This window comes from Dufourea novaeangliae, unplaced genomic scaffold, assembly GCF_001272555.1.
Source record: "Dufourea novaeangliae isolate 0120121106 unplaced genomic scaffold, ASM127255v1 scaffold245, whole genome shotgun sequence".
Taxonomy (NCBI): Eukaryota; Metazoa; Arthropoda; class Insecta; order Hymenoptera; family Halictidae; genus Dufourea; species Dufourea novaeangliae.
In genome coordinates, this window is record NW_015374118.1 from 85,247 (window position 1) to 109,050 (window position 23,804).

Sequence of the window (23,804 nt, forward strand, 5' to 3'; positions counted from 1 at the left end):
AATGGTATATGTATACTTTTTTATATCACATGAAACCGTGTTTCAAGAAGAGATCATCCATATGCTATACAATGACCTTGAAGGTCATACAAGGTCAGCGAGAAAACCCTGCGTAAGCTATATGCATTGGATATTGGTATGTTGGTTCCTTAAAGTTTTTATGAAGCAATATTCAAGCAATGAACAATAAAATAATAACAATATTAAAAATCGGATTTCCGGACTTCTATCCAACAATGTATTTGTGATTTTCGTATAACTTGCTTTGTATTCACGTACAAATTTTATGGTACTATTCACAGAAAATATTACAGAGTGTCTTACATGGAATTATTGTAGCGTGATTATTTTTCTTTCAGAAGAAAATATTTTAGCGTATATGAATATATACATGTTACATAATTGATAACCCTTTCTTTCCCACTGTTGCTATATGGCTACGTATTTTATATTATGAAATAAAATATCAGTATAATGCATTTTTTCATATCTGTGAGTATATAATTGTCTCTTCTAGTCTTGTATAGATGGTATAGCACAGATTTAAATGTGCATTTAAAAGTTTATCGGTAAACTAAGAGATTGTCTAGTATCGAATCAAACTATTTGTCCTCTGTCTCCTTCCTTTGATGGAATTCAGGTGTTCAGCATTGTTACAAATATAGTAGAAATTAACAAAACTCTAATTTCTTTAGCACGTTTCAAAAGGGTTTATTGATCAGAGGTAAGAAAAATCAAATTTTAGTATGTATAATAACGTTATAATGGGAATTATTAAATAAAACTGTAATAAAATTGACAAAGTTGCCAAATAGCTACGAATGAAAAAACAGTATTAAACAGTTTCTTTGGTAATAGAATAAACATATTGTTTTGGTAATTCTTAAATAATTTAGGAATGAGAGGGTTAACGGGAAAAATGCATAGTATACAAACGATATTAAGTTTAAAATTAGGCATGAATAACTTTGGTATATATGTGTACATATTATCCTGAAGCTTGAATTTATTTACTTTTCATCATGGACAAACTTCTTTATGGTTACTTAAATTTCATTGTTTAACGAAAAAATTTCTGCTTTTCTTAATTTACAAAGCAATCATACTTCTACGATTTTAGATATCAAAAACGAAGTAAGGCGGAAATTTATTCGCATTAATATGTATGTATTTTCGAAGCATGCATATTTTCATTAAAGTAGGTACCTTGCATCGTACCACATTCATATTTCTAACGTAAGCTTTATATCTTTTCTATGCAAAATGATGGATTATGAACGTCATGCTATTAACTATATATTACGCATTACAGTGTCTACGAAAATCTCCGTATAATCGAAGTCAGTGAAACACCCTTATACAATGCGGTAGATAAAATTATTCGCTGCAAAAACCTTCGTTGTCTAACCAGTATAACATTTTTGTGCGTATATTACACTTTAACTTGTACCAATAGAAATTCAGCGATTTTTAAAAGCATGCCTTTTTAAAATACATCGAATTTTTCTAAATAATCATGAGTGTACAAATATTGTCTGTATAATGAAAAATATGTAACCCCATTTTAATAAACGATTTTCGAGTGTCGAAACAAGAAATCCTAAAGGACATCAACCGGTGTTTATCATTGCATTTCCTCCGTCTAGCCAAGATCATCATTCACGTGATCAAGAACCAGGGTTACTTTTGCAATTTTCTATAATATCACAAACAACACAAAACTCTGTTCAAATGTTCATACAATTAAAACCCATATACTCGGCATCAATGCTATCGCCACTGTAACATATTATTACATTTTTGTTGCTTAACAGTTTAATTAAATACTGATCATGTTCTATCTTATGGAATTATTTTATTACGTTCATTGCATTCAATGCAACATCAATTAATTGTGCATTAAGCGTATATGGTTATAAAATAGAACATGAATGCCATTAAGGAATTGTTGTACATCACTGATGTGTACGATACAGCCAAGAAAAAGGTTCGTTTTGTGTCTGGTTCAATGGAATAACCGCCGACACAATAATTTCTTCTTTCCAATTTTCTTCTGATCCACTGGCCTTCACGAGCTTTCAGCATACCTTGTTTTTAATTATATTTTCTCGGACCCATATAACTGTCTTTGATAAAAGAAATGTCGAATAACGCAAATAAACAATAAGTTCGTTTACTTTATTTCCTTGCGGGTACCATTGTTCTGGACTGTACGTCATCGTGCACTGTGTTCAGAGATGGGCATAATTATCGAATATGTTTAATTATACTTTAGATGGATTAATATAATTTTATAAATGAATTGGACACTGGCGAGTCAGCAAACATTTTGTAATACATATGTATCGATCGAATATCCAATTCATGTTCAGGTTATTGGATTCAATTATAAATCAATTTCGCAAGTATGACAATCCCATGTAAACTATTAAGTAGTCCATCTCTATAAGAAATGATAGAAAATGGCAGAGAAATGTACAATAACTGTGATAAAAAGTATTCAAGTAAAAAAATGATATAGAAATATGCAGTACCTTTGATAGAAAATATTCAATGGAACCTGTTAGGATCATTATTGCAGAAATTATTATACTTACACACGACGAGGTATAAAGGTGAACAAGACAGAATAGATACAGTGACACTATTTCAAAAGAATCTATTTACTATATTGACTTTATGTAATATATTAACAGTATAGTGAATACACATACTCCTCTGCTTCACAAAGAAGAGACAATGTAATGTTTACTGAAACGTAATGATTTAACTAAATGGTAATTATACATATAACTATGAATTTACTGAACAAAAGAAGCAATATAAGAGTATATTTGCTAAGTATTCTAATTCTGTATATTTTAAAAATAGACACAGATATTAATTTTGATATGAATATTATACTTAAATTCAAATCACTCATTAATTTTACATTCCACACCATGAATGTAAATATTTTTCATATATTTTACCCCAATATATGAATAATTTATACTACAGACGTTCAGTTCGCTAAATCTAATACTTCTTCCTAGTGGTGGCAGAGCATGTTGAAAAAACTTCGTATCAAAAAATTTGTACAGCAAACAAAAATACATTTCTATGCACACCTATCACGATACCAGACCTGAGCAAATTTTATTTGAAATGAAAATAAGAATGAACTATTTAAAATAATGTATTTCGAAACAGTATTTTCAATATTCTTATTTGAAAATAAGAATATTATCGATTCATTTGAAATAATAGCAACGTCAAATAATGAATTATTGTGTTATTTTTGTATTTCAAATTTGGCAAAAGAAATAATACTGAAAATAATATGCAACAAAAAGATTTTATTTTAAGAAATCTTTACAACAATTTACTTTAAGCAAAACCGGTTCTTCAAAAGCTCATCCCTCAGTGATTTTTGCTTGAGTTCATCCAATATTGTCGTGAAACAAAATAATCGTTCACTAGTGTAGAAGATGGTAGAAGGGTGTTACTCTTCAGAAAAATCTTAATAAACCAAACTCAGACCTAGTTACCTGATATAATTTTGAAGAACAATTTCACAATTATTTCAAATGATTCAAATATAAAATAACGTGTTATTCGAAATAATATCTCAAACAATATCATTTCAAATGTGCCCAGGTCTGCACGATACCTATACGATAATAATACAAATACTTGCTAAGTTAATAATATTTCTAAATAATTTTGGACGGAGGGTCCAACATAAAATCGTGACACAAAAAAACTACACGAAAGTCATTTATGATTCAACCCAGAATGTTCCATCATTCTGTCAATCATTAAGTACTGCCGTTAGGATAAGCAATCCTCTTGAAATTCATTCTACCCATCTCTGTCTACACTTTAAACGCGATCGAGGGTCTACGCAAGCGAGGTGTGCGTGCCCTCGCGGCGCTTTTTCGGCCTTAAAGTTTCCATCGAAACGGCGGATGTCTCTTGGAACACGGGGGTCGGGCGTCCGTTGATGAAACGAACGGGGCGGAAAAATTGTCGAGAGGGTTGGTGGCGGTGAAATTTTGCATCGCTGGTAAATTTGGTACGTCGCTTTGCTTGATGGCTGACATCTCTCGTACCTCGATGCGAATCGATACCGTGCTCCTGCCGATACGTTCGACAAAAGTTCGAGAAATTCGATATTAGCGATCAACGGTTGGGGATCGTACGTTTAGACGCGTGATCGTGGTTTCAGATTAACACCTTTAAAGCCGAAGCAGAGTCGCGAGAAAAGCATGGCGTTGGTGTTTATGTGCAACGATGCCAGGATACGATCCTTATTTTTTTTTTTTCATACGCTTCCCCTGTCTTTGCTAAATGTTCCATATGTAACCTGAACGTTCATTTCAAACCATCATATTCGTATGTTTTCAATATGCATTACCGACATTTGAAAAGTACTTGTAAAAAACACTGTAGGTTGGACATACCAGTGAGGCTATATTTTAATATTATTTATAACTATTTACAAAGGAAAATTTCATTTACATTGCATACTACAGTATTCCTATTGGCTATTTTTCGATAAAAAATATAATCTTTCATTTTTGATACCTCCAGTGTTTTCTACGAGATACAGATATCTTCATCTTTGTTGTTCGAGTATCAAAATGACTTATGTCGTCGTTCCAATGATAAAATTATGATAATTTCAATTTAAGTTGAACACTGTTGCGGCAACGAAAAAGAGTATTTTTGGTTATTAAAACTGAGACGAGTCGGCTGTGGTTAAGGAATACTGTTGTATCGCACTATGTATTTAACAAGGCTAAGGCAAGGAAACAAATAAAAATGGCAAAGTGAATTTACACCAATTGACAAATCGGTTTTTCTCCCGTCAAAAATTTCATTTTCGCAGTTTCTCAACATCATCGTTGGAACGACGATAGGTATCTGTATCTGCGTTTTTGAGCTTACATTTGTTCATTCTTAGATAGTTTACTGCCTGATTTTAATAAAGTGGCACATGGTTCAGCTTGATAGACAATTCGATTCATTTATTTGTAAAGCAATTTCACTTGTACCAATATAATTAACTCTAACCAATGGTCTAATTAATTATGCAGAACGCGCCGTTTGTCTTCGAGGTGTCCACTTATTTAGTTTGATGAGAGTAATCAATTCTGCATGTTTTACCGCTAAGTTTTGATAAACCTTCCAATTTATTATGTGAAAATCACAAACTACTAGGGTTGTTTTCGAAAATTTTGATTTCATTCGAGAAACAAACTTATTTAATTTTAGTTATTTTTATTTAAATAATGTGAATTATGCAAAAATTGTACTGTATCATATGACTGTTCCGATTATCTTTTATAATTATTACTACATTTCTATGAAATACAATATAAAAATTGAAAACTCCCTAACTTCTTTTTCTAATCTTAGAATGTTCGTGAACGTCTTTCTGAAAAAATTTGTTACGTTTAAATGAACTTATTGAAGTCTAAAAGAATAATTAAAAAATAAAGAATATATTTATACACCCTCTGTGATTAAAGAAATTAAGAATTCTTGTATTAGATGTAAATGTGTATTTCCAATAACCCTTGTGATATTTTATGTTTGCTTTTAAAATTGTCAAAAATATTTAAAAATTACGAGTATATTTTATCATGACATGAGTTACAATTTATGTGTTTAGTCACTATAATTCAGACAATAAATCAGAAACTTGAGTAACTATAACTAATAATTCAACTAATTATTAAGAAACAATTTGCATGCCGAGTATCAATTGCATTGTATTTGCTTAATGAAACTTTTCTTGTTCCTGATAACAATTTCTGAAGCATTAATAGTTATTTAGAACGATATGGTCGAAATTTTCTTCTGAAAAAGTTAGAACAAATATTTTTTTAGGCAGCGACTTAAGTGTTAGATGCTATTTCGCTGATACAAGAATATATCATGAATATGTTACTTGAAGTAAATCTAATTCAATTATAATTAAACATAAAGCAGTATGTTCGTGTGAAATAGTCGGTAACGCACATATTCATATGTAGGTACTACAAACTATTCAGTGTTTTGAAGGAACCAGTCGTTGTTCCACAAAATTCGCTCCTGTAACTCATTGCAGGTATGATGCTAATTACAAAAAGCATCATTGCAAAATTTATTAAGCTGAATGTATTGGGTTGAACGGAAAATTTAATGCATTTTGTGCGAGATCTTAGTAAAACAATCTATTATATAATTAAATAGTAACTACTTTTTCTTTTCCGTAATCTCATCTAGTAATCTACTATGTACTTTCTCTACAATCCTATATTAAACTTCACGATTATTTTCCTGTTGTAAAAATGATCCAAAATCATCTGGCAATAAAATGCATATTCGTCTTTATGAAACTTGTCGTTATGAGCTTCCGAAATGACTATTAATTAATCAGCACTGCTGTCGTAGAAATAGTAGAAAACACTCATTAAATATACAGAAAAGGTATCAGTAAGGTTCGATTGTGTTTAATGTGTTTTTCGACATTTTGAATATCTATTTTGGTAATAGATTATGAACGGCTCCGCTTTGAGCAGTCAAATACACTAGTTACAGATGATTTACAGCAATTGTCATAACTAGACTGCGGATTTTATACATTTATATTGTACAGGACTCTGAAATACAGTAAAAGACAAAACTTTCATCACATGCAACGAGTCTCCTATTTTATTTTAAACCCAAATAGGTACTTAAAAGGAAAAATGAATTCGTAAATTTAGTTTGGTCTATGCGAATTACTTTATAAAACATCATTTTGCATAAGAATCCGCGGTCTAGTCAGCGCATTCTTACTAGGAGTACTCACCATGAAATTTAGTGTGTTCTACATAATTCAGTATTGTTGAAATACACTTCACCGTATCTAATAACATAGAGCAAACGAAAAAACTTTCCGTTCAACCCAATAGTTCTCTGTGCTCGCATTCCATTCAACATGATCGACCGATAAAATTCTCAGGGAAAGCGTAAACCAAACGCCCGCGATTTCGTGTATATTTTATCTCTTTCGAACGTCCAGGGTTCGCGAATTTTTCAGAATGTCCCTTCGGACTGATCAATAAGGTCCCAGACGTTTGGCACACGTATATGTATAGTTCGGAGCTAGTTTGCTGGTCGTGTATCTGCACTTGAAGATGAAATAAAATCTGTACGTAAGTAAACAGACGTACAAAGAGACAGATAGATAGACAGGTGAAAACAGAGCGTGGAGAGACAGAGATGGAAATAGAAAGAGAGAGAGAGAACGAATATAGAGAGAAGGAGTATAGAGCGAATTAAAAATAACTTGAGGAGTGGAAGAGAGAGAAAGAAGATGTTAACCCTTCGTTTCATATTTCATTATGGATGCAGAAATTGTGGAATTGAATTTGAAAAAGTATAATTCGGAAAGATTTTTTATGTATCGACGAACGCGATAAATGTCTGGATTTTATAATAATTCGTTTAATTCCTCTTAGTTCTAATTAGTTTTTCAATTTGTAACTTATATCGACAAGAATTAAAGTAGTAGAAAAAAGGAACATGATAACAGAGTCTTTAATGAGTAAGAATTTTTAATACATAATACTCCTGGTTGTTCTAATATAGAAATCAATTATCGGACTAATTTTATTATTTTTGTAGTACCGTATAAATTGAGAAGTCATATGGTATATTATATTAATTATAATAAATATTTGATACAATCTTCACTGTACAATCTACTCAATCTTGGTATATAACCTGAACACTAATCAATTTATTTAGAAAAAGTTCTACTTCTTTTTAAAAGAACACATTATACACGCTTTATTTAAAGCAGATAAGTGATTAAATCGAGAAAGATTCCAAAGAGGTCAAACTCAGCGGAAGTAATCCTGCGATTAAAATAGAATTCAAGAAGGCTAAGGGACAGTTTCTAGATCAATAATAATTACGAGCAACTAATCGATCAGTTACTAGACAAAATTTCTGGTATCGTGAATCTCCGGTGATCAAGCTTTTGTCCTTCGATCAAGTCTGATACCAACAGCTACAAATCAGTTACAATTCGCATGCCTTTATCATTCATTACGTTCTAAAGTCGTGAAACGAAGGAGCAGGGGTTAGCAGTGGGAGGGGGGGGGGTGGGGGAACGTAATAAAACGAGGCTCGATTCGGAAACAGTTCCAAACAAACTGTGGCCAGTGATAAACGACAAGAAATAGCCATACGTAAACGATCGACGAACAGAACAGAAGTGGGAAAAGAAAATTTGGGGGCGTGGGGGTGGGTGGTCGAGGGAACGCAAGGGAGCGAGCCGCAAAAGAAAATGAAGGCTAATATACAACTAGAGTCGTGCCAGTTGGGAGAGAGTATATAGCATGAAGGGCCAATACGCTAAGTTTGTTCAACATGGACAACTTACATTTCCTTTTCTTTTGTCTTTCGTCAGCGGGTCTATTTCTCTTTTTGTTTGATTTTCGTAGCCAAACAATTTCTTAGGATGGGCATGGAAAGCGACGGAGGGTCAACAGAACAATTATAGATGTACACCAAACTCCACGGATTACATGCCCCGTGAGGAGAATATAATTCTTTTCCCCCACTTTCGGTAGTTTCTCGTTCTCAGAGCTGCAGCTATATTCATAAGGTGTAGCATTTCCAATGCTCTAACTCTAATAATTACCCTAGTTTGTCTGCAAAAGTATTATATTACGAATACACGTATAGGGCCTTTACGCTTCTAGAGCTTATAGAGGATCTAGACCGGCGCTGTCCAAGCTGAACTCACAAACGAATTCATATTTTCCTACTTCACCTGCAATTATACGTTTAGACATTCTTAACTAAACTCAAACTTTAGGTATAATGAATGCAAACATTTTTATATTGTCAAATTTCGTTACTACTGGCAACATCCTTTGTTAGCAGTGGTCCACGTTAGGAGGTCTAAAACGTGTGAGGGACGCACGTGGACAGCGCTAAAGTAAACAATAGTTATTCGTGTCAATAAGAACCGATTGACCAACGAGAACTTATATGACCGTCATTTGACACGATTCCGTGGAAACTAGTATACACCGTGTGAAGTCTCAAAGTTACAGAGAACACGTCGATTAACGTCGATGCTGTGAGGACGTCGCCGAAAGTACTCGAGGGCGGAGTGCAGTTTAAAGATACAGAGAAAAGTGTCTCGTGCAGCTTCGCAGAAGCCGTATAGAAAAACAGATAATGCACAAATGTAAAAGGGAAAGGGACGAAGTTTACAGTTGGCGAGAGAAAGAGAGAGCGAGGGGGGATGGGGAGGGAGGGGGGGGGGGGGGGGGGAAGAATGGGGAGGGGGCGGGTGACAGGGGGAGAGAGGGGAGAAAGAGATATAGAGAGAGAGGAAGAGAGAGGGGAAGAGAGAGGGGGGAGAGAGGGGGCGAGAGAGGGAGAGAGAGATAGAGAGAGAGGGAGAGAGAGATAGAGAGAGGGGGAGAGAGAGGGATAGAGAGGGAGAGAGCGATAGAGAGAGAGGGGGAGAGAGAGGGAGAGAGAGAGAGGGAGAGAGAGTGTGTGAAGGATAGCAAATAAGATTACCCACAGGCATACACAGTGAGTGACATAGAAAGGCACTCATCTATCCATTCATCCATAGATAGTCTGTCACGCATATGGGTACGCATACACACCTACTGTATACGTATGTATATGCTGCTCTCTTCTCGTATGTGTTTGTGTCTTCATACACGTTCACACTTATGTATACTTAGCGGAAGAAGTGAGCTGACTGTTGGCTACAATGCCCCGCCTATTGCACCTGAGTTTAACTCATTTTCACTGTTAGTGAAAGAACTCTACTGTTTTATGTTACTTAAAAAGATTTTTTTCTTGGAATTCTGTTTCTTTCGTGGGAATGTTTATGGATAGAGCTTGCTTCCTTCGAGGAAAGCAATTATTATTAAAAAGATGAAGCTACTTGTTTGTGAGGTTATATTCTATCGTATCTTAGACATTTCTTGTGACGCATAAATTGTAAGGGTATAACATGTAATTTGAAAGAGAAGAACTGCGATTATGGTCTTTGCGTACGCAAACTACGGCAAAGTATCGACACAATTGAGGATAAATAAATAACAATTTCAGAATGCATTTAATTGGAAGTAATTTGACTTTAAATGTCCGTTTATAAAACGTATCTTTGAATGCAGCTGAGAGAATGAGTCTTCTCATTACTTGCTGTCTCTATTTATAATACACGCAGAAAGTGGCACGAGAGTATCTAACTTCCATTGATCTTACTACTTTCTAGATATTAAGTTACATCAAATGATATTAAGAGACAACCCAGATAGCACATGACGCCTTGAAAACGACCCTTTTACGGCTATTTTCAGTCTAAGGCGCCTTTAAGCCGTCTTCAAGGCGTCATGTGCTACCTGGATGTAGGTCCAGCAAGTAAAAGCCTCTTCTTTAGAATCGAACGTACGTTCTTTAGAATCTATCTTCCATACGTTCAGAAATTATCGTCGAGTTGCCTGCGTACATATGATAACTCTGTCTGCTTGCAACCTAACCTCCAAATAAATTCAGATCCCATCCACCTTTAAATCACTCACGCTCTATATTCAAGTACATTACACCAAGTCACCGGTTTCCAAATCTTCTTCCATGCAATCCGTTTTCGGATTTCTTCCGCCAAGTATACACTCGACAGAAGGAAAATGAGCGAAGAAAAGATCGACTGCCCATAGCCTCTGCGCGTAATCGCAGCTCGAGCTTTCGCGCAAGAATCTCTCTTATGTTGTTCGTTTCCTCTGAGTTTATTTCCACTATTTTTACATCCGGTTACATATATTTTTTGGGACGACTCGCGGTGGATATAACTCGGCTCAGGGCGTTTCATCGAGTGTGTGTTTACCATCCGCAGGTAACAGCCGGACTACGAGCTAAGTGGAGTGGTGTTCCATCGAGACCGAGACCGAGAGACCAAATGGCGAGAGATTCGGTTCGGGGGGTTTTGGTCGACGTTAAGAGAGAGCCCAAGATCGAGAAACAGAATCGTACGGGAGAGACATAGTGGAAGAAAGGAGGAGAACGGCGACGACACGACTCGCCCCAACTGACACTCTCGTTTCCCCGTTCTCTTGCGTAATTAGATGTACAGCGATGCGACTGAAAGGGATATCATATTTTTTTTCGGTGTCTCGACCAGGACGATCCTCTTCCGGTGGAAAGGCGAAATGAAAAGCTTCTAACGTTCGTTCTCTCTCGCGGAGGTTTCATGGAATTTTTGATTTTTGATTCTATTACAGCTTAATGATTTGTACCGTGGACACCGCGTACACTCAAGGCGGACTCGACATAATACAGACGAACTCGCTATCCTCGAGACATACGCGTAGTGGTAGATAATTAAACCGTCTAACCCAGACGTGTTTAAACATCAAACGAAGGAGTCGAAATAGGTTCAAACTGAATTCGATTACGGCGTGATGTTCGAACTAAAGATCGCTTCCAAATAGTCTGACGACGTAGCAAACTCCAAACACCTCTGATGATGTTTCAAACTCCAAATCGTCTCATGAGGTAGCAAACTCCAAACAGTTTCCTAACGATGAAACTCCAAACGTGCCAAACTTTAAGCCACTCGAAACTCGATCCTCGATGATGCGACTCGAGGTGATGAGGTATTAGAGGCTTCACAGTTAGTTATTTATCGATACCTCTAGTCGCTTGGAGCGGCTTGAGTGGCTTGAAGTTTGGAACGTTTCATCAGTGTTTAGCAAGTTCACAGCACAAAGGCTTGAAAGTATGGAGTTTGAACGTCATCAAACTGTTTGGAGTTTGAACGTCATCAAACTGTTTGGAGTTTGAAACGCCATCAGGAGTGTTTGGAGTTTGAATCGTCATCAGGGATGTTTGGAGTTTGAAATGTCATCAGTCTCTTTGGAAGCGACCTTTAGTTCGAACGCCTCGCCATGATCGAACTCGACCAGAACTGTTTATACTCCTTCGTCAACACGTTTAGACCCAACATCTTTGAAACAGTCTGTTTGCGAACCTACCACTGCATACGCGGTCGAAAAGCTTAAAGCAGCTGTGCTACCTCGCCATAATGCTCGTTTGTCAGCTTCAAGTTACACATAATGGATGCTCGGACGCACGCGTTGCGCCTAGAGTTTCATATATGTGGTTCGATTGTCGTGCGCTCCTTCAAATACTATAAATTTGTCGCTCGTTGCAAACAAAGCAGACCTCGTTCGATAAAAGAAGCACGTTCCGGTCGAATGCGATGGCGTAGAAAGCATCTGCGACTCGTCGCGATCGGGAGCACATCTATTTTCAAAATACGGGTACGTTGAATATTTGAGGTGGTCGAATTATTGTTGGTAGAAGAACACGAAAAGACAAAACCGAAGTGTTCTTTTCAATGGAAAAAGTATTCTTGTCATTGTATTAAGAGAATTGGTGTTGGGGTCGTAATGTGAAAGACTTGTGCGATTTGTTATAGGAAAAAGAATTATTAAAGCAATCTATTGTTATGATTATTCTGTGCCAGAATTAATTTGTGTTTTTTAATTTGAGCATTCTAGTTAAAAATACGAAGCTTCGTTTTATGGTTAACTTTTTGCGCTAGGAAGTCGAGGAATACTCGATGGAATACGCTACTATAGAATCTTGAACATTGAGGTACACTAAACGTAAATATTTTTGATACTAAAATATTTATACTAAATAATTATTCTAAAATATTTATACTAAATATTTTATTCTTTTCCTTTTTTTACACTTTTAGATAAGATACACAGTTAATAAGAATTAAATTATGCCGGATTTACGTTATTCTTGATTTTTAAAAAAATATTCTCTCGAGAAGTCATCACATTAATTATGGAAACAACTTTCAGTAGTTACAACTTTATTAAATTACAATACATAATAAAGAATTTCGATACCGTAATAAGACATGAAAATTATTCCGGAATGCAAAGTATTAAAAATGTTGTTCATACGTAACAAAATATTTCTTTCACTTTTTTTCAATTTCGGTGTGTTTGTGTCTGAAATACCTATTCAGGAAGTCAATTATATGTACGTGTATAACATAAAAATTCATATCAGTTTTCACTTTCTCTGCTCAAAAGGGAACATTTTTTAGCTAATAATAATGTATACTGACGCCCTTTTGTTAAGTGAAAATGGCACGTGTAAATACAAATAATAAATGAAGCGAGTACTGTACATATAGTACATTTTTATTCCACTCAATGGAGCTTCTGCCCAATTGACGTCAGAGAGCGATTGCTCCTCTTGGACATCAATTCCATAAGTGTTCGAATGGAGCAACCAGGGTCAATTAATGTTAGCGATCCGAGAGGTTCGTTCGTGCGTTTGCTCGAAAATCAATTGTATTCCGGATTTTTTGGAATCCACCGGAACGGAATGTAATGCTGGATTGTTAATTCTCCTCGAGTCAATTAAAACGTATAAAATTATTTTACGATCGTTTAATAAAACTTGTGGAATCAGTGTATATTCTGTATGAACTTCGAATGTTTGTTTTGCTCAATTCGGGTACAATAGTTTCATTGAATCTGTTTAAAATAACATTTCCTTCCTATATTAACTTTCAAACCAACTCCAATACTTTCTATTGTTTACAAATAACTACCAGAATGAAAGAAAATATCTTTCGAGAATAGTTATTTTTATCAAATAGTACGCAAGTTTTCATAACAATACCAAAGATAAAATGATTTATATTCAACTTGTTTTGCCTAAGATAGTAAGCTACACATTTTTGCAATGAACATCTGCTTTAATTAATTGTCTCAGGACTAATGATAAGAGAAGTATAAGTAATAACATGTTTAATATTCGTGTGATGCAATAAATAATTTGCTTAAAATTTATATGTAAAAATGACATCGTTTAATATACAATAATTATGTTAATAAAGAAATAAGTATTAAAAAGTGAAGATATTAGTATATCGTACACTTTGATCGATTTCAAAGCGAGAACCTCCAAAAGTTTATACTTTTCGGTGTGGAATCTATTACAGAAATTAAATCTATTACAGAATTGGAATCTATTACAGAATATTACATCGTATTGTTTATATTCATCTATGCTGTGAATGCATGAATTCCACAGTTCTAGTGAAACCTGACATGAATTCTTGACGACTTACATTTTCCATTCCTGCCAAAATAAGCGTAAATATTTTCAAAATAATGTATACATTGTTATCAAAAATCAAAAGAATATTTCAAACATCTCTTTACAATTTCAAATCGTTGCTGCCATAATTTCGGTAAACGTCATTACACAAAAATAAAATTTCATTATTATTACGAATTCTACTTTAACGGAAAAGAGACCCAACTTTGTGTGTTTAACCAAATGAAATCGTACTACAGACAAAACAGTCAATATTACCATAACTTATAGAATACCTAATTTAAATAATTTTGTAACTAAATAATCAGTATCAAACTTCTCAACCAAAATACGTGCAAGATAAAGACGGAAACTGAGAGAGAGGCGTATTCTCTTCGGATTATTCGAAATTAAAGCAATGTCGTAAATAGCATTAACGTCCCCCCAGATTGATCGATAAGTCAGTATAGTCTCGAATTTTGCGTCACAACGATGAAGGAATTTACATAGAACGCAGGGGATTCCCAAGAATCCGTTGATTTATTAAATATTTTCATGAACAACGGGGCACTTCCGCTTCGGTTTTGCTTTTATCGATCAGTAATATTCTCGGGAGTTATCTCTCGCGAATTCTCGTATCAGATGCTTCCTGATCCATTCAAGACGAGAAACTATAAATGAAATACTTCACCTAACCCAGAAGCAAGGTGACAACGCCTATTTCATATCACTGTTTCAAAAAGATAAACTGAACAGAAAGAAATATATAATACACGAAAATCTTATCTTCAATGGAAAAATCAGATTCTTTTTCCCGATTAATTATTCTCCAACAGTCTCTGATCGTAAAATTCAGAGCTTAACATCCATGTTTATACAAGAGATACACCTATTGTCAGAAACCCTGTAGAATTATTCGCGGTTCCACCCCAAAAAGAGACACGTAATAATGGCTTACAAGTAATGTCCTCGATTAGAGACCGTTCAGATTAGTTTCTTACGGCGAAAGTAAGTAGTAAAATTTGTCTCAAACAAGCTAGTAGCTGATCGTAGACGTAAAGATCTCTCCGGAGTCTTCATCCGACGTGGATAAATTGGCGGTCAAAGTTTGCAATGGTTTGAAACTGCAACCATCCATTAACGTGCTATACTAATCCGTGTGCAGTCTTACAGAAATTAGTCACAGACAAAGTTGGGCGTGAATGGATAAATACCTCGGTTTTATCCAGGGATTTTGTCGAAACCGGGAACTACCTTCGATCAAAGTTTTGTCATCTGTAAAGTAATATTAGGATCGCGGCAGTAAGTCTGTGACAGATGCCATTAACATTTCCAGTAACCTTTCACACGATTCGAAAAATTTCGTACCTTTCGACATAACATCCAACAAGGATGGAAAGCAGGACACGCGGAAACTGACCAAAATAGGATACTAGCAACGGGCTCGTTGGGTAACTCCCAAAACTCCAACAACGTACCTGTGTGTAAACTGCTAATGCAATGTAAAAGTTCTCTTATACTTCATTATGCCGTTATGAAACTTTCACCCAATGAATTAATGAGGTTTTCCTGATGGAACTGAGTCCAAACACTGGTTAGGTCTCATTATATAATAAGTACAACTTAAAATTATGTTATCCGAATAATGTCGTATATGGTTTCATTTTCATAAGAAAAATCTCACTAAAGAAATGTTTATACTGTATTAAGAATTAACGTATACACTGTTAGACACTGGCCCGAAGTTCCAGAAGTCCAGCACAGCTGTTCGACGAGTTGCAACTACATTAGCATGCAGAAATCAATGGAATTTAAAACTGGAATTCTGTGAGGCTGAAACGTTCAAATATCGTGAAGTATTACTGTAATTAATTGCATGAAAACCGCGAATAGATCTATACACGTACGATCAGCTAATATTTCATCGAAAGGGTGGTTCACATTTATGCATAAACAATCTCTAATAGCATCTAAAGCTGATACAAGAAAGCGTTTCTTGTCTATAGTTCTCGATCAGTTTCGATCCAGAAGACTTTTTCTCTCCGTGGCGCAGATTTTCATTGTCATTGCGACTTCACGTTTAATGCAGCGTGATCGAGTGAAGCGTCGATTAAAAGCGTACGAATTGATTTCGTACGGAAAGGCTGGAGATCGCTAGTGTCGTGAATTAAGTTCACTCATCAAAAGCCTACGATGATTCCGTGAATCTGTTGCGATTATTGAAACGAGCTTGATTACCGTTCTGTGACTTTTCCGAAAGATAGAACGGAGGAGACTGTTTTTTCACGCAATTCTCGCCGAAAGGGGAGGCGTTTAAAAAGGCTGCGTTCGAAATAAATGAGCTTCAGTAGAAAATGGATTGTCTGTGTTTGATTTGACTCTTTTGCTGTCATATTAGATAGGTTTATTATAAAAAACGTTTACCGATTTACGTTACAAATGTATAAATTGGATGGTTAATGTTAGTTGGACGACTTCTGGTTTCATGTACGTTTGAGTCTTATTTGATATACGATTGTAGTGACAATGTCTTGGAACGAAATATCAATTAAAATTTAATTAATAAACGCGTTTTATAATATATTCTTTAAGAATCAGTACATGGTAAGGGAAAGTATTTGTTAAGCAAACTGACGAAGAGTTAAACAAATTTCAATATGTCTCATAATTATTATGTCGGATCTTAACATTGTCAAGAGATATAATTTGGTTAGTAATATCTCCCTTTCAATATCGTACTGTCATTGATATTTCATAGACGGTATGAAAAGTACGATACAGAGTTATGAATGTATAAATTTAAATTGACTGTCAAAAAGTGTCACTATAATTTACTTTAAAAGTGAAGTCAAAAACGTTGATGTTTTTGCAATTTCCAGACAGATGTTATAAATTTGGATGATTAAAAAATAAACACTTTCTGCACGAAGTATTTGTTTTGTAGCATTCTACTGTACGATTAGAGTAATTGACATATACCTACTGTATACTAAGAGAATAAAATAACGCACAGAACAGAACGTATTGTCCCAACAATCGATTTTGTTTCACATTTCATAAAAAGTATGATGTTACTCCTTTCAGTTCAGTCCACAAAATTTTATAAATTCGATGCACAATACCAATTTTATAATTTTAAAAAATTGGAAATTCGGCAATACCGTAGTGCTTTATGTATTGTGCAATATTGATATGAAATTGCAGTCATGCTCCATTAACCGTAAAACAATTTTCAATTGGGTAATTATTTACATTTTTCTACACACGTGTACACGTTGATGTCCAATTTCACTTCAACAAACACTCTTCGAGTATTAACAGTTTCCAAATGAAAATATTCGGAAAAGTACATAAAAAATGAATAGATTCATTATTTTGTTGTTCTTTCGTTGAGTTATTTGTATATTACGTGTATAGATAAGTGCAATTCTTTTGTTGATTACAAATGTATAAAATTTCGATCTTACTATACATATAGTAAGGTGGTTAGTATCGTTTTTGATTTACGTTGAAAGGCGAAAATTTCACGATGACATGGACAAAGTACAGTCATTCGTGTTCAACAAAAACATTTCTCCTCTTCTTGTTTTATCATTTCGTGATTTAATGACGAAAGCTGCGAGCATTTATTGAGCCTTGGATAATTAATATGTACACTGATTGTCAGACTTTATCTTTTAGTATTCCACGTGACATTATTAAGCATGGTTAGGCTAATTGATTTGAATATTTAAATTTTCTGTACAGCGGAATTTAAAAGTTAACCGAAAATTTGTTCGTAGAAGGCGAAAAACTCGGTTTGACCAGGTTTTGAGCAAGAAATGTATTCTCCAAGGCAACAAGAACTTCTACCATTAACAAAATGTATTGAATAAAACCAATTTCAAACATTGTACGAATTATTTGCAAAAGTATTGAAAAAGAAGTATGTTACTGTATAAATAGAATGTTTAATTGCTGAAACATTTACAGTGAAACGATAAAAAAATGGTTTGTATAAACTTGTATTTCATTTAAACACAAAACAAATTACTCTGTACTGGATGGCACGTAAATTAGGTACTTTTTGTAGGGGAATATAATGCTTGTAATTGCATCATTTGATAGTTGAATTTTCAAAGAAAATTCAACTACTTACAATTTATACGAAAAGTTTCTAAATAAATAATAAAGATTCAGGTCATCTAAAACTCATAATATCAAAGTTGTTGACAAAGTTACAGTATCGATTATATTTCTGTAGAATTAGAAATATAATTTTCTGTTTAACAATAAACTCAAAGTAACCTTGATTTTTCAATTAAAAATTTTGTAGAAAACATTTCTTCTCTATCTATCGCATGTTGACTGTTGCGATGACCAGCTGGTGCATTAAAGAGTAGTTGTCAATGTTCGAAGAAAATATTTTAAAAAATAATGAACATCCTTCTGTTTTTACGAAATTTAGAATAACATGACCATTAAATCATCAATGGAACACAAAGATTCTGTAAAAACTGTGTAAGTGGTATTATTAAAACATTTTCAATATTTACTAGAAACTATCGAAAAATCTCATCAACGTCTACGTATTACACAAACCTTTCTTTAATCAATGTTTATTTTTCTCATTCAGTATTTCATAAATAGTCGATATATATTTATTTTATATATGAATATTTTCCTGTAATAAATGCGACTGTATCTCGTTTTATTTTTATTATTATTATCGAAAGCATTATTTTCGATCAGTAGGTATGTAAAATGTGTACTTCGTACGATCAAATTACATAAAATAATAAAGGCTCCATGAGAGTTGGATAGAAAGTTCCTCGTAATAGTTTCTACATCATACCCACCACTGGGGGGAGGGGGAGGGGCGCAGAACCTGTCAAGCGCATACTTTATTGCCCCCCTCTCCCAAAAAATAGATTTATGAGCGGTTGAAACGATTCGGTGCCCCCTGAAAGTTTTGAAGCGGTCCCAAATTTCAAACACTCATGGAACCTTTACTATATTTACCAATGGCGGCGAGTAAGGGTGAAATTCATCGATCGTCTCGTGTCCTCCGTTCTTTCTTCGGATGTGTACCGATTGAGAACGTATTGTGCTCTCGCGTCTCGTGTTGTACCAAAGGGTGCGCGCGTTATTATTTACATCGAAGGCGGTCATTTACCCTCTACGTAATGTCGCAGCCGCTATATAACTGTTCGGAATTCCTACACATCGAGTTTCCTACGGTGACAGGTGGTACGGAACAGCGTCAAGAAGTATACAGAGGCACGATACCTCGCATCGGACACGGATCATGAGAGAGAGGTATATACATATACATATATATATATATATACAAAGCGACAGACCGATAGAGGACGGTAGGGGATCCTTTCGGTGTTTCGTTTTTCTAAGCGTAGATGGTGCTGTTGCACGTTTCTTTTCCGCTACCACTAATAAAACTCGGTCTAATCGAGGTTGTTCTGTGTCTTTTTTTTTTTCAATCCCTGTGTGGTATGCATATGCGTGTACATTGCGTGGAAATGAGAGAAAGATAGAAAAAGAAAGAGAGACGGTCATGTGTGTAGGTGTCAATTTATGAACTCGTTATACCGGCGTCTTTGGCAGTTTCCTGCGCGTCGGTGATGAGGGTGTTTTATCCGTTTCCGCTTCTGTAAAACATTTCAAATTTATCGTGAGACAACCGTCAACGGTGTACACTTGGGAACGTGATCATTACGTCGGACGGGGTGTTCACGTTTCGCGCGACGGTACTCGTTAAAACGGAACTTTAAAACTTGTAGTCTGTGGACCCTTGTTGCGAATTATCATTATTAATTTATTTCATAAATAATTGGGACCGTTAAGTTAAGGACAAAACGAAACTATTATTAATCTCTAGTAAAATTATTTCAAAATTATTTTATTATTCTTCATACATTGGCATGCGGCGCAACTGCATAGCATCCGTAGGTCTGATTTTACTGCTATTAACAATGTGTTAATACTCTGTACGTTTAACTCAACTATTTCGAAGCAATACAATTTAAATTGGACTTTTATTTTACTAGTCTTCATATCTCCTAGAAGCCGTCGCAGATGAAATTATGAAGATAATGAATGAGATTTGAGAATAAAATTTTTTTTACATAATATGATAAAGAACGATCCAGATCGGGATGCGTATGAATTGTTGGTTATATCAGGTTGTTGCATAATAAATTTTGTCCTCGATTTACAGAGTTTGAATGATTTAAATTTACTTTGGAAAGAAGATTTTTAATCGCTGAAGCGACACATTCTTACCAATGGGTCACAAGCTTTTTGATTCTACATTCAACGATTTTAAGATGGCTGAAACGCAGTGCGTTGAAAAACGACATGTATTATGCAACAATACTAATTGATATACTTGATTATATTTCCATACCTACCATCACTTACGTGTTAAATTAGACCATGCTTTGTACTTTTAAAGATTCCTTAAATTAATTTGAAGTAGATGACAGATTGAGATAAAAATTTTAAGTCAAGCTTAAAATCTAGTTTACAAAGTCTGTACAAGATTCTCGTGAAGTCTTACACTTTAACATCTTAGACTTCAACAGCAACAAATAAATGGTAACTTTTAACTAAAAAATTTTGGGTTTATTAGAGATTATAAGAATATATGCAAATTTCGTTGCTAAAAGGAAACAATTTTATTTTGCCTAACTGAATTCGTTTGAAGTTCCATAGAATGTCAAGTGTCATTACAAAAATCCGACATTTCGAATGCGCCCAAAATAAAGAATAAACGAATAACTCTTAAGTCGTTTCACTGAATAATGAATTACTTACAATTAGGGTTGTGTCCAACCTGTGCAACGAATGTTAAATAATCAATTTATAACAGAAATGTATATAATTGTAAAATATATAATTCAATCGAGATAAAAGATCAAAATATATAATCATTAAATATGTTATAAAACGTTATCCACTACATAAAACCATGTATATAACCATTAAATATTTTAAATACATTTGTATGCAATTTGTGTCACAAATACCTTAGTACTATCACTGAAGACAAAAATATTAAAAATATACAAACTATAAATTATGGCAATGTATACCTACATGTACAAATATTAACTTTCAAGCATAGATCTAAATAAACCTGATACAAAATAAAGAATTTCGAAGTTTAATCGATGTAAGACTATGACAATTGAATCACATAAAGCAGCTCAATTACGACAATAAAATACAAAAAACTATAAATAATCATAGACCTCGAAATACCGTCAACTATACAATGAATCCTCGATATAAAAAGACTTGTCGTAGGTACTACAAAATTAATAATGACACAATTCGCAACCACCAATTTACTAATACTTTCTGTCCATTTTAACAAGTATCACATGTATTACTACGCCACAAGCTCGGTGCACTCCGCTCCGATGATTCTTGCCGATCATAACCAGACGACATATGGTCTGAACGGCAATGATCATTTGAGCACACTACGTGCAACGAATCCGTGAACACCCTCGGCATCCCAGTGGGAAGAAACAACAAAATAAACGTATTATAATCTGATTCGCATGCGAAATGAATAGCTCGACTACTTTCGAGCGTAATCTATTCGGGACACGTTCCCCGTGTTCGAAAACGTTTCTCTATACTCTATATGGTTGGCGTATGGCGGCGAGCCGTCGTTCCGTGTGAGTTATCGATTTTAAAGCCGACGATGCACTTTCTACCGACACACAGCATCTCTACCCGATTGATACTTCTTTTTTGTTCATCGAACAATCGTGGTTTATAAAGCAGTGTTTTGCTACTCACCCATCAGCAGGCCCATATTTCCCGGCACTTTTCCGGACGCTGGTACTGTACCTAGATCATCCGGCAGATCCCCGCTGCGCTCGTGTCAGGCAAATGTTTTGGTAATACAATCAACTGGTCCGAGATTCGATCAGCTAGTCCATTGTACTTACATGTCAGCAGCATGCTCGACCACCAGCTCGACCACATCGTCGCCACGCTCGGTTATTTGAGCGACTTCCTCGAAGCTACGATCTATCAAAGAAACACCGCCCCACTCCAGCACCTGGGGAATAGATGTTGGTTTTATTAGATTTATGATGAAACTGGAAGGCCCTAAATATAAGGTTTGAGATAAAAAGATCGTGGACTTTATACACAGTGTATTCGGAAAGTTCCCGGAGTGTTATTACATGATAGCTTCTGGTGGCGACATCTATGTTTTAAGGCTAAATCTATTGACTATAGATCTTCTTTTGTTTATCAGCTTCGTTTAACCTTAAAAGATTTAGTCGTTTGTCTGCAGAGCAAATTTTAAATTTGTCAGTTTTGTTTCGTTGTAATAATTTTTGTGACGGTGCAAAGACTGGGATACGGTTTTGTTTTTTAAGCGGAGAAAGTCCTACAGAGACATACCAAATGATGCAAAATGCATATGGAAGTGACTGTCTCCGTCGTACGCAAGTATTTGAATGGTATTCACGTTTCAAGAATGGTTGCAAGTCACTCGAAGACAACCCAAGGAAAGGGCGTCCGTCGACAAGCAGAACGGACGAAAATGTTGAGCGAGTTCGTCAGCTTCTCATGAAAGATCGCCGTATGACCATTGAAATGTTGTCAGAGGAGTTGAAAATAAGTATTGGAAGTGTTCATGCTATCCTTCATGATGAAATTGGAAAAAAAACACCAGTCCGGTCAATGGTTTCTGTTACACAATAACGCTCCGTCTCACACATCGCTAACAGTGTCTTCATTTTTGGCTAAAAAGTCAGTCACGGTTCTAATGCACCCTCCGTACTCGCCAGATCTGGCTCCAGCGGATTATTTCCTATTTCCAAAATTGAAACTAGCCATGAAAGGAACTCGTTTTGAGGATGAGGAAGCAATCAAACGGAAAGTGACAACGACGTTAAAGGGTATTTCAGTCGAAGACTTTTCCAGATGTTTCCGGCGACTGTATGAACATCATCAAGAGTGTATCAACAGAGGAGGAAAGTTTGTAGAACATTAAACAATAAAATGATGTCTACGTATAAATCTTTTTGGTAGCAAACATAAGTCCGGAAACTTTTTGAAAACACTGTGTATAAAAATCGTTTATTATTAACCGAAATAGTAATTAGAGGAAGGTTGCCGATTTTCGACCATCGCCCCTAGGCTAACCTACTAGACCACTACACTAACTTGTCATGTGTAAGCAATTTGCCCCGTATGATGGATAATGTGTGTTGTTTATGTACTAATAGCGAATTCGGGAACCACGCACTGACTCCGTGCAGCTCTGTGTTGGTGCTGTCCTGAAACAGCATTTTGTCCGGGTAGCACGGATAACATGCGAGCTATCTCAGTGCAGCACTGAAATGGGGCAGCACTGGGACGAAACAGGGGTCAAACCGCACTGAAATCGTGCAATTGATTTGAATCAGACAACTCGTGAGTTAATTACTAAAACCAACGAAGTTAAAATACACAGGTACACAAATAGTATACAAGAATAGAGAAAAAAATATCAACGTGGAAAAAGAAAGTTTATACATATTATACATATTTTATTTTTAGATTTGTAGTTTATAGACAACAAAATGGAAGGACATGTAATTATTAAAAGATTTATCTAAAATTAATATTAAATTATTTGTTTTTAAATATTTTCTAATTAATTATTAATT

The 23,804-nt window shown here is 35.0% G+C and overlaps 1 protein-coding gene across 1 annotated transcript in view; it reads right to left on the reverse strand.

The window, feature by feature from the left end:
- LOC107191193 (regulating synaptic membrane exocytosis protein 1) overlaps nt 1-23,804 on the reverse strand; it is a 169,961-nt gene that overhangs the window by 30,683 nt on the left and 115,474 nt on the right. Inside the window, exons 12-14 of the mRNA XM_015580171.1 lie at nt 22,089-22,201; nt 21,937-22,010; nt 19,714-19,772 (exon numbers count right to left, since the gene is read on the reverse strand). Of these exons, the coding sequence (XP_015435657.1) occupies nt 19,714-19,772; nt 21,937-22,010; nt 22,089-22,201 (246 nt within the window). The remainder of the gene's footprint in view (nt 1-19,713; nt 19,773-21,936; nt 22,011-22,088; nt 22,202-23,804) is intronic.